The sequence below is a fragment of the Castor canadensis genome, chromosome 16 (genome assembly GCF_047511655.1).
Source record: "Castor canadensis chromosome 16, mCasCan1.hap1v2, whole genome shotgun sequence".
NCBI lineage: Eukaryota > Metazoa > Chordata > Mammalia > Rodentia > Castoridae > Castor > Castor canadensis.
In genome coordinates, this window is record NC_133401.1 from 86,528,868 (window position 1) to 86,541,441 (window position 12,574).

Below are 12,574 nucleotides of genomic sequence, written 5' to 3' on the forward strand. Positions count from 1 at the left end.
CTCCTAAGTACCTGGGATTACAGGCACGAGCCAGCCACTTCTCTTGGCCAGGAATTTACTTCTTAATGTAACAGTCCAGAAAACTCATCACGCACCACTCCTTATTAACTGCTATTTGTACACCAGACACCATGGTAGATAATCTACAGGTATCATCACATTAAATTAATGCAATAACCCATGAGATGGGTGGTCATTGTCCATTTATCACAGATGAACAAACTGGAGCTCACAGAAAATAAGTGACTTGACCAAAGTCACACAGCTTAAGTAAATACAGTAGAGGCACAAGTGAGACTAGATCTGTATCAAAACCTAAGCTATATAATACTCAAAGTCTATTTGATAATTTAAACTTAAAATAAGAAGTATATGATATGCCCAAAGTAAAATTTGAAATGTGTAATTACATGAAAAAGATGAATTTCAGCAGTACCACCAAGCAGGACTAGGTGAAAGCATAAACTATATATATTTTTAAACTGATAGCTACAAATATATGAATATAATTAAAAGGCCCAAGAAAGAAATGTTGACAAGCTTCAGATATAAACAGGAATTTTATCAAAGGTATATTAATGACAATATTAATGTATTATTTATTACAATTACTGTTTATTTCAGAGCTTTGAAAGAGGAAAGCTCACCTATCAGTTTGATTCTTTTATGCTTACACAGAAAACATTCCTTACACAGAAAACATCCTTAAACAGAACTCATGCAACATTCTCAAATATCCAAGAACTGTTCATTCCCCCCTCATCTGTTTGTTGACAGGGCTATCAATAGCAATGAGGAACCTGAGGCTTCAGAGACCTGAGCCCATGTCCAGTAGCTGTGCATGAGCCCTGTCTACATAAACCTAGCAACTTCACCTCCAACTTTTAGACAAGGCCACAATGTGTAGAACACACCAAACAGTTCTATAGGCAACTATGCTAAGTGCACAGTATAGAATTCAAAGTTCCAAGCTTCTGGATCTCAAGTCTCTAAATTAAGACAATTATGACTCTTCTTCCACCCATTTGCAGGCTACACAGCATTCTGCTTGGAAAATACCAGATATAAGCATCACATACAGAAGGGTGATAAAACTCTGTACAGCAGAACTTGGCTTATACAAAGGGAGTAGTTGAAGACAGTAATTACAGAACTGAGAAGGTAGGTAGAGTGAGATGTTCACCACCTCCTAACCCCCAGTTACATCAGAGGGAAAGCATTTAGAGGACTGGGACTACAAAGCAACATAGACAGCAGCTGTCCTAAGTACTTCAAATATACATGTAGAAAAGGCGACCAGCGGTGTCAGTAAAAGTTAACACAAGCCCATGCTAATAAGCTTTCATAATGAAGAACAGGCAGCTATTAAAAAAGGAATGTTTCTTGGAAGCACAATGAATTAGAAATTTAACAGAGATTTGGAAAGCTGGCAAAGATAGTAAATTACACATCTTTTATTTGACACAGTGTGAAAGGGCATAGAGCAGATGATTAAACAATGAAAACACTATTCCTCTGAGAAGTAAACAAAGGAGACGATGGGGAAAAAACAACAGCAAATAACAAATACAAAACAAGGCAAGGAATTTAAGTGGTTTTATGTATTCGAAAGGTCTGAAGGGACAACTTAGAAAAATACTGATATGAAAAACAAAAGAGAAAAATAAATGTCCTAACACAGAAATCAAAAGAATAAAGACTATGAACACAAAATTAACACCTGAATCTCGGTATAGAATAAAGTGTTTATTCTCAGCAAGGGGAATCTGCTGCGTCTCTACATCTCACACGAAATACATCAAGACTTTCTCAAGCTATGAAATCATAAGTGTCTGCAGAAAAGTCGAGGGATGGGGCCTGGAGGTGGAAGGGGAGGAGATAAGAGGTCTCTACAGAGAACTGGCTTACATGGGCACTACAAAGTATAGTTTATCAAATGATCTCTTTACTGAGATTAACAAATAGTAAAGTGATAGAAAACATAAACATAAAATAAACTGTGTCTCCAGCTGAAAGACAAAGAAAGAAGAAAGCTGTTCGTTGCTCCATGAAAAAAAAAAAAAGGCAAGAATAATGCATAGCAAGAAAGAAAAGCGTCTCATCTTCCTGCTAGCAGAAGTGGATGATGATGCTCATCTGAGCTTCTAGGCACCAAACCTACCGTGCGGTAGCGTGATGTTTGCACCATCAATGATCGCCTGTGCCAGTTCATGGTCATTGCTCTCAAAGGCATGTGCAGCAGCCTTCAAGGCATCCCAGATCTCTTTACGGCCTTCAAAAGCCGGGGCAGTGTCCCAAAATTCATCCCTCTTGCTGCGCAGTTGTCCATCTGTCATAGGATAATCACTTTTCCATTTTGGTTTCTCCTTTTTCAAAGGCTGGTTACGACCTAGAGCAACTGAAAAGAAAAATAAAAGACTAACATCAACATTTACAAAGGATACTTCTTTTTATTCTTTTGTAATGAAAGTTACTAGACCATTGCCATTCCTCTTTTGGGTTCTTTAAACCAGAATTGTATGTAGAAATTTGCCTGATAGCTCATTTTGTGTGTCAGTTTCTGGCTGAAATGCCCTAACGCATTTTACAACGACAAGACAAATGGAGACATTAGACAGCGCTGCTCAAAATTTCAATGATAAGCTCGTAGCTGTTCTCCACTCAGTGTGCCTTCTCCAAAGGATGATTAAAAAGAATTATAATTACAACAGATGTACCACTCTGATAAGAGATGTTGGTAAGGGGGACACTTAGCAAATGCCCAGGCAGGGAATATACGGGAATTTTCTGTACTTTCTCTTAATTCTGCTGTGACCCTAAACCTGCTCTAAAAAATAAAACCTTTCAAAAAAGTTTTTTTTTTTTCATTAAAAAAAAACATATAGAAGAATAGTAGTATTTCATCCAACAATAAAAGCAGGATGTGAAAGAGTCGGGATACCCTAACAGACACACAAGATGTGTAGAGAAAATCAAATGGCTATGGTAGGTTAACCTGAGAATTTCTGGACACACAAAGCCAGGAAGTAGGAACTGAGAAAATCCAAAGAGGCAAAAGATTGCTTGTCAGTGTACAAAGAATGGCCAGATCACAGACCCATGAGGGGTCTGTATAGGAAGGCCTCCTCTAGCATTCCAGTCTCTACATTTGAGTTAAGAAACTGTAAATATCTTTCTCTGAAACTCCAATAAGAGTTCGTCTAGAAGGGTTAGGGTACAAGGGTACTGGTGTTTCAGTACTTCACTTTTCTTTTTTTGGAGGAACTAGAAATGAATAGACTCCCGAACATAAGGAACAGCAATACTTATCTAGTGTCACTGTAACACAAGAAGAAAAAAAGAGTCCCCTAGGTTGGCAGCTCCTCTTCTTAGAGAATGGTGCATGGACCAGTGTTAAACAGTCTGATGTAGCTTCTCTGCACACAGACACCTACCCAGCATACATGACCACTGACATGTTTTCCACAGGTCATCCCAACCTATAGAGCCATTCTTATCTATGGTTCTATAGGATTATGCAGCTTGATAAATGGGAGAAGAAAGGAAAATCAAAGCTTGATGAAAAGTGTTGGGAAGAGTAGGTGGGAAGTAAGTGACATAGCAGGTGGGAAGGAGAGAGGGTATGTGTCAAAATTCAATGTTCTATATTTAATTGCAGGAAGAATACCAATTTAAAAAAAATCACTCTCAAAATGGCTCTAAAGCATCCATAAAACTAACTACTCCCTCATTGGTTTAGGCTATGTTGGGCTATGTATGACAGAAAATGAAACGACTCCGCCCCTGGGCAATCTCTATACCTTTTCAGGTCATAATCCTGGATGACAGGACCAATATGGCAAAGTGTGTTTGGTTTGACACCTAATTGAACCAGACACACATTACCCAATCTGGTCACTTCATCTCAAGGTGGAGCACATCGGGTCTCTCTGGTCCTCTGACTTCAGGTGGCACACTAGGCCATCATCAGCTGTTTTCTGCTCTTCCCAGTGCTAATGTACAGTACATTTTGGCCCTCTAACTTGTCTTAATAAAATCCAAAACAAGGAAGCTCTAAAAGGACGGGAACCATCCGTTTAGTAGCAGGGCAGAAACAGAACCCATGTCTCCTTAATGAACAAATATGTGTAAGTGTCTGCTAAGGGTAACGCTGCAGACGGGACACTGAAAAAGAGAATCTATGCTAAGACTTTTCCCTACATCTTCCAAACAGCACTGACAAAATGCAGATAGAGCATGATTCTCCAAAAACTGCCCAAATATGTCCAATAGTCACAATTTATCCACTGACTCCACAAAGGTGAAATGCAAGGGTAAACTCTCTTTTCTTCTACAGTTCCTTTAGGTGGGTTACAAACAGTTTATGGGCGACCTCAGTTTGCTGAGCAGGAAGTACAAGACAGTACAATAAGTAGGCTGACTCAGTAAGCTGTCTATTTCATTACAGTCTCAGGTCTACCTGAGTAGTTTCAGAGAATTATCTGCCCTCACGTGTATTGAATACACCACAGAGATAACAGTATAATTCTTCTTGTTATTGAGAGAATCACAAGGTAAAGGCAAATACAAGAACAAAACCTGCACAATTATTTCAAGCAATTCAGAGACCCTCAAGCTGGGCATGGTGGATCATGCCTGTAATCCCCACTACTCAGGAGGCTGAGGCAGGAGGATGGTGAATTTGAGGTTAGACTGGGCAACGTGGATGATCCCATCTCAAAATAAATAAATAAATAAAGTAACAAAAACCAGGCCATTAAATAAGAGAAATGCAACAGGAAAAAACAATCTTATAATAAAGGTAGAAATACTTGGAACAGGTAAAAGTACCTTCATTACAGATGTCAAATGGCTTTATCTCACCTCCCCACATTTGTACTAGGCATAAAAACAACAAAGTTTCATATAAAGAAGAAATGGGTCTGGGTGTGATGGTGCAGGTCCAATAATCCCAGCTAGTAATCCCAGCTACTTGGGAAGCAGAGATAGGAGGATGGAGGTTGGAGGCCAGCCCTAGGCATCACTCCCCAAAGACCCTATCTCAAAAACAAGGCAGGCATGGTGGTACATGTTTATAATCTCAGGTACCTGGGAGGGAGGCAGGAGGACTACAAGCCAGAGACTGTTTGAAAAATAAGCTAAAAGCTCAAGTGGTAGAGCTAAGGACCTGATATCAATCCCTATGACTGCCCCCCCCTGCCAAAAAAAGCTACACCAATGTTGCTTAAGGACAATCATCATTCTAAAATCTCTTTCAAACCCACATGTCAAAAGTTCCACAGTAATTGCTCTGCAAAATGAAGTAACGAAATGCATACGCATTCTTTCATAAGACATGAAAGAAACTTACTTTTATTTCCATCTAGGTCTTTACATCATAAACATGTAATATACAATATCTGCCTACGGAATGTCAATTATTAAAATGCTTAAATCTTTGCAGCATAAATTCGTCAATTCACTGACCAGTACAGAATTTTCATGCACAGTCTGAGACTAAAAGCTCCATGTTTGGTAGAGTATCCAGAGTTCCCCGGGCAAAGAGAAGCTTCATATTAAACTAAACAAGTTTATGGCCTACAGTATCTTTGCTAAATGAACAACTGGAAAAGCAGAAGCATTCAGCAAATGCATTTAAGCTAGCCTCTCGTTAAAACATGAAAACATTTAGAACTGTTGGGAGGGTTTAGTATGTTAGCATTTGAGTGCTTGTTGTATAACCAAAAATAAATGTACTGTATGAAATCTGAAAAATCGTTAAATATTTCTGCAAGAATACATAGGCTTTCTTAGCTTTGTTTCAGAGTGGCCATTTGCCTCCCATGGATTCAGCAGGCAACATTTTCTAGGGACCTGCTCACCAAATCTTGAGCTTTGACTTTAAAGACAGGCAATATCCCTATTTCTCAAATTTCTGTTTCTAAATCTTTTAAGTCACGGAACACCAAATATCCTTTGTTTCATTCCCTGTTTTTTTTCTTTTTCTTTCTTTTTATTTTTGGTGGTTCTGAGGTTTGAACTCAGCGCCTCACACTTGCTAGGCAGGTGCTTTTATCACTTGAGCCACTCTGAAAACCCTTTTCCTCAGTTTAATAAGAAACAAAACCAATTTAACTTAACAATTAATAAAGCAATCTCCATTATTCCAGAAACTATCATTTTTCAATCTACATTTGCTACTTCTTTCAAAAACGTGCCCAGGACTCACCTTTTTCTCAGAAACCTCTTACCTTATCCACTCTATCTTTTCTTGTTAATGCTAATAAATAATTTTCCCACTCTGACACAGAAAACCGAAGGCAGGATTGCTTTTCAGATCTGAGTAGTACATGATCTTAAACCTTTTTACTACACAATTGAAAGATTCATTTTGACATTGTACTGACATGAAACAATGATCTTCAAAATGAAGCATGGTACAATTACTTTCTTGCTATCTGTCCCTCTTCGAAAAACCCTGATTCAAGTTGGACTCATCAGATGAGGAAAGTAGAGGACAAAAGGCAGAGACAAGGTAAAAACGCCAAGACATGACGCAGGTATGAAAGCTCTAGCAGACTGAAAACCAGAAGCATCAGCGTCTCCGATACAGCAGTCAAAGGGAAACACTGTCCATCAAAGGACAGACTGTGGTTTCAAGCAGTTCTGAAGACATGCGACAGTGAGCAAAAGGACACAATGAGGCCCCACATGGTGCTGATCAGAGTGTGAAAATCATGAAGATCGAGGAAGATCTTCATGATAGTTTCTGGAATAATGGAGACTGCTTTATTAATTTTTAAATTAAATTGGTTTTGTTTCTTATTAAACTGAAGAAAAGAGTTTTCAAAGTGGCTCAAGAAGATCTCTGTCACTTAGACTTAAGTATATCTCCTAACAGAGAACGCTAACACAAAGACATCCGTGAAATATCTTATTCTCATGTAAAGAGAATGCACTATAACAAATACCTCCATATGTGCAGATATTTACAACATGTGTATTTTCTTTATCTCAAGCAATTAACTGGCAAAGTAAAAACAGGGGTGTGGGGATTAAAATGAATAACCATCAGTCCCATATCCAAATCTTCTCTACCATTAGAGAATTAGACCACATTGTTTTGTTTGAGAATTCAACCTAATTGAAGTTCTCAAGTACTAAAGAAGATTCTACAGTCCAACCTTATTCATGAGAGTAAAAACTGCAGTAGAACCATTTTTCTGCTATTTCACAGGCGACAAACCAGAACCCTGACAATGCATGTGCTGGTGAGCTATGGAGAAGCAGCCACTCTGTGAGTTGGCAAGGCCTAAAATTCCACAAAGTCACCATTCATAGGGATTCCAGAAGGAAGGGACCTCAGCAACATCCAAAGATCACTCGGTCACTCTAAGACCCAGCAACATTAGTTTTAGGGTTTCACCTTCAAAATAACAGTTCTGGAGTTATGAAACAAAAACCAAGAAGTTTTTTCCTGTGGCCTTGTTTTTAATTAGAAACAAATGTAATATGGTACATCCAGACAATGAAGTTCAATACAACTGTAAAGAATGAGTCCTTTAAAGTTAGTTACTTCCCGAATATATAGTCAGTAAAAAGCAAAATACAACAATATTGTGGTATCTTTCAAGAAAATAGGAAAAATAAATTTCTATATGTATTTGGTTATTTAAAAAACTGCAAAAATAACTACCCATATACTGGAAGGATAAAGCAAAACTAATGAAAACTAATCTCCAGGGAACATGGGTAGAAAGGGTAGGGATTGAGAACAGTCTTCTGAGTCTACCTTTCTACAGATCTGACTTTTAAAAAGTTATGTTTTATACACTTGAAACATAAAAGCAAGCCAAAATGGAAAAGGAAACAAACTCTAAAATGGAGCACAAAAATAGATGCATCTCACTATACATCAAGTGGATACAAAAGCCCAAAAAATTTATTTCAAGTTCATCTTAAACATAATACTGTGACTATTAGTGGGGTAAATTCTAAGGAAAAAAAGCCTACATTAAAATATTAAGAACTCACTTAGAATACTGACTATATTTCTAAAATATTTGATATTTATATAGGATAAAAGCAAACAAAGAACTGTATTGTTACTAGGAACCAAGATTTTTAACAAAAGACTACAGAAAAACAAATATTAAGTGAACAGGGAAAAAAGCCTTTTTAATTCTGAATTGGAAATATCAATACAAATCCACAACTTAAAGATAAAAAGTACTGTCTATCTCTGAAAGGGCTTAGACTGACAACTACTTCCCAGATCTTACTGCTAAATATCACTGCCAACTTAAAGGAACCACAGCCACCTGGAGAAACGTGGGACACCTCAGTTGTACCAAGAGCAGGAAGGCGATCAAAGGCTAAGAGTACAAAGCTATAAGGTACAAAGACAACAGTGGAAGGAGACAACTGCAGGGTCAGTTTCAGAGCATACCCAGTGACTGAAATTTATCTGAATAAAAAAAAATTCATGGATAAGGTGATGAGAGAAGAGAAGGCAGACTCCTTCTTACCAAGCATGTCAGCATAATTAAGGAAGAAAATAATGACATTTACCAGAATCACTTTTTTATAACTCTACTACAACTGATTCCAGTAAGGGTCATCAACAGGTGTGCAAACACATTAGGACAGTGAAGATGCCAGCGATCACGCCATCTTTCGCTGACTTTGCTGACTGTCAAGTTACACTGTAGAGATATGACACACAGTACTTTATTTTGTACTACAAAGGACACAAAATATATGAAATATTCTTACCCAAATCGTTTAAACTTGACTCTAATTAAGCTTGCACACCTAACTTACAGCTTATAGTAAACACAAAGAATAAAAGGAACAAGCTTAAATGTCCTCAGACATTGAAACTTCCCGACTAAAAACCACTGGCCTGTATCCAACAAGACAAAACATGAGCCATGACTGGAGTTTGGTATACAAAAACATTATAAAAGCTATCTGGGGACAACTGGATACATTTTAATAAACACAGGGCTGGTAGAGTGGCTCAAGTGATAGAGCACCTGCCTAGCAAGTGTGGGGCTCTAAATTCAAACTCCAGTACTGCCAAAAAAATTTAATAATAGGTAATAGAGTTACCAAGAAATTAAATTTTCTTGGTGTGATAATGGCATTGTAGTGATATAGGAAAGTAGCCATATTCATAAAAGGAAGAAATGCTGAAATTGTTGGGAGCAAACTGTCAGTACAACCCTCAAATAATTTGGCCATTAAAAGGGTATATGCACGTCTGTACACACAAACACACACACAGAAAAGAGAATATTGTACATATACCAAAATGCCAACAACTACCGAATTAACATGTGAAATACATGAATGTTTAACATGATGTTTATTTGGGGGAACTGAATCCCTGCAAAGTAGTAAGATGAGAACTTAAGTTCTTAGTAGAAGCGATGTGTTTATATGACTGTTGACGTTTCCCATTATCGTGGACTAGACGTGTTCCCTTAAAATTCCTGTTAAAGCCTGAACACAAAGGTATGGTATTTGGAGGTGGAGCTCTGGAAGGTAACTGGGTCACAAGAGTGGAGCCCTCATGAACGTGATTAGTGCTCCTGAAAATGAGGCAGGAGAAGAGATCTCAGTCTCCACGTGAGGACACAGCCAAAAGGCAGTCTTGTGTACACCAGGTACCAAATCAACTGCCACCTTGAAATTGGTCCCCCAGCTTTCAGAACTGTGAGATAAAATTCTGTTAGCTTGCCCAATCTACAGTATTCTGATAAGCAGCCTAAACTGACTAAAAACAAACACTTAAAAACATGGAAATGCTGCATAATGGGTAGAGGCTGGAAGAGTGTGTGTGAGTCAGCTTTCTGTCACTGTAACAAAATACCTAAGACAATTAACTTAAAAGGAAAAAAGGTTTATTTATGCTCACAGTTCTGAAAGTTCCAGTCCATGATTGGTTGGCCCTGCTTTGAGCCTGTGGCGAGGCAGTACATCATGGTGGAAGAACACAGCCAAGCAAAACTGTTATATCCAGAGCAAAGAGAAGAGGACAGGGCCAGGGTCCCATGATCCCTGAAAGACCTAAAGATTCCCTCTCTTAAAGGTTCCTCTGCCTCCGAGAAACAACACCTGGCTTTTGGGGACATGCTGAGAAGAAAGTTGACCCTTGTACAAAGTGGCAAAGAACTTGGCTCAACTGTAATAATTTAATGCTTTGTGGAAGGCAGAACTGGGAGCAAGAAAGTGATTATTTAGCTGAGATGACTTTAAAGCCGATACATAAAAACTGAAATACTTGTGGGCTGAAGCAATTTCCAAGCCAAGTGTTGGTTCCAATGTGACAGGGAGAGTACGATACTCGGTAAGATTAGTGCAGGTGTGAAGCATGGTCCTTATTGGCTACCCTAACAGGAACACCTTCAGTTTGAACTGAAAGGGCAAGAAATGGGTCCAGAAGATGGAAGTCTGTGAGACTTCATGAGTTTTACAGGATGAAGCCATCAAGCTATTATGCTGCAAGTATGTGTTCTGCTTTTGTGGCACTGGGGTTTGAACTTGGGGCTTCATGCCAAACCCCATCACCTGAGCCACACCTTCAGCACTTTTCTTCAAAACAAGGGAAGAATGACCCTGAAGGTGACTCAGAGATCATGGCTACCTCCTTGATTTCAAAAGGGGAGGCCATCATCTCACGTTTCAACAGGCCAGACAGCCTCCATCCAGTTTCAAACTTCTTCCATGTTACTGTCAAACCCATGCCTAACCTTTCTACATGTTCTCATGTCCACTGAGCAGTGGGCTCACTGACACATCAGCAATCACAAGCCAACCAGAGAGGGAGCTATGGGAACGTCCTCATCTGTGCACTGTTGTTTATTTGGAACCAAGAGAACATAAGTCAGCAACATTTTAAAAGAATCTAAAACTCATTAAAAAATCCATTCTTACTGCAAGACTGTTTCCTTTCCTCCCAGTTTTTAGGGTTAAAATGTCCTTGGATATCTGGCATGGGAGAAAATATTGTAAGGCCACTGGAGTCCATCTCCTTTATTAACTACAGACAAAAACTCAGGACAAAACACAAAAAGGAGCCGAAAGCTCTGAAGAAGTTAAAAATAGTAGGCAAAGGGGAAGGAGCCATGTCCTTTCTGGGTCAGCTTTGTATGGTTGTTTTTCTTTTCCTCTCTCAGGTTAAACCTGAGGGCAGCTCAGACATGGAAACATGGAAACCACAGTGGAATGCACTGTTCTTAAGAGGTCTGACTTTTACTCAGAATAGCAAGAAAAGGAGCTCTTAAAAAACAGAAATGAGGGAAATTCCTCTTACATATATATATATATATACACATATATATACACACACACACATATATGTATATATATATATATTTTTTAACTCTGCCAATAGTAATGGTGGGTGGGCACAAAAAACTCACTGAGAAAACCTAGTTTTTAAGACAAAGCAACCAGGAAAAGAAATACTGCAACATGAAGAAAATGAGGTTATTTTTCTCTCCTTTTTGTCACTTTACTACATTACCCCAAAGACAATCCCAGTTATAATGAATGCCATGGCAGTACCACAACTCTGAGAGGAATCTGTCTTTCTAGTCATAAGGCAGAGAAGAGGGACCCTTGGCAAACACAGGGGAAGACTGCAGAGTACAAACAGCTGGAGTTGCCTAAAATTCTATAACTGAACCAAGTCAAGTACCAGGTTCACCTGACCTGCACATGCTGAGGGGTGGTCCCAAAGCATATAGCAATGGCTCTGGGAAATAAACTAGGACATAAGGCACCATTCTAGCCCCAGTTACCTGACTGGTGTTAGCATTCAGTCTAACAAAAGCTTTGAAAAGTGAACTGACATCAGAGCCACTAACAACAGAAGGAAGGACAGAACATGCTGTCTGAACCTAAGTGGGTTGATGGTCTGCTACAACAAAACAAACTGGTATTCTTCAGAAGATTCAACAGAGATCCAGACTTTCACATAACATTCAAGATGTCCAGGAAATAAGCCAGTATTACTCAATACACAAAGAACCAGGAATATGTGACCAATTTCCAAGGGAAGAGATGATAAACAAATGGAAAGCCTGAGATGATCCAGATGTGGACATTACCAAAGACTAAAGCAATCTTCAGAACAATGCTCCATGAGATTAAAAAAAGATTTTAAAAAACCCTATAACCAATAAAAAGTTCTTAGCAAAGAAACAAACTGTAACCAAGAGTCAAATATAAATTTTAGAAATGAAAACCTAGTATCCAATATGAAAATATTAGATGGCCTGAAGAGCAGGATAGAACTGGTGGACAGAAGAGATTAACAAAAATTATTCAATCTGAAGGAAAGAAACAAAGAGTCAACATAGGAGCTGGGCACAGTGGCTCACGCCTATAATACCAGCTAGTTGGGACATAGAGATCAGGAGGATTGTGGTTCAAAGCCAGCCTGGGCAAATCCTCTCTCAACAAACAAGCCAGGTATAAGTGGTTCAAGTCTGCAATCCCAGCTACCAGAGGTACAGAAGGATTGAACTGGGAGTGGCTTAAGTGGTAAAGGTCCTGAGTTCAACCCTAGTAATCCCGCCACCAC

General features: G+C 38.8%; 1 protein-coding gene across 3 annotated transcripts in view; it reads right to left on the minus strand.

Moving 5' to 3' along the window:
• The window catches only part of Ubtd2 (ubiquitin domain containing 2), a 57,413-nt gene that overhangs the window by 17,699 nt on the left and 27,140 nt on the right, over positions 1-12,574 (minus strand). For all 3 annotated transcript variants that reach the window (XM_020162290.2, XM_074057798.1, XM_074057797.1), the window contains exon 2: positions 2,162-2,398. In XM_020162290.2, the coding sequence (XP_020017879.1) occupies positions 2,162-2,398 (237 nt within the window). The remainder of the gene's footprint in view (positions 1-2,161; positions 2,399-12,574) is intronic.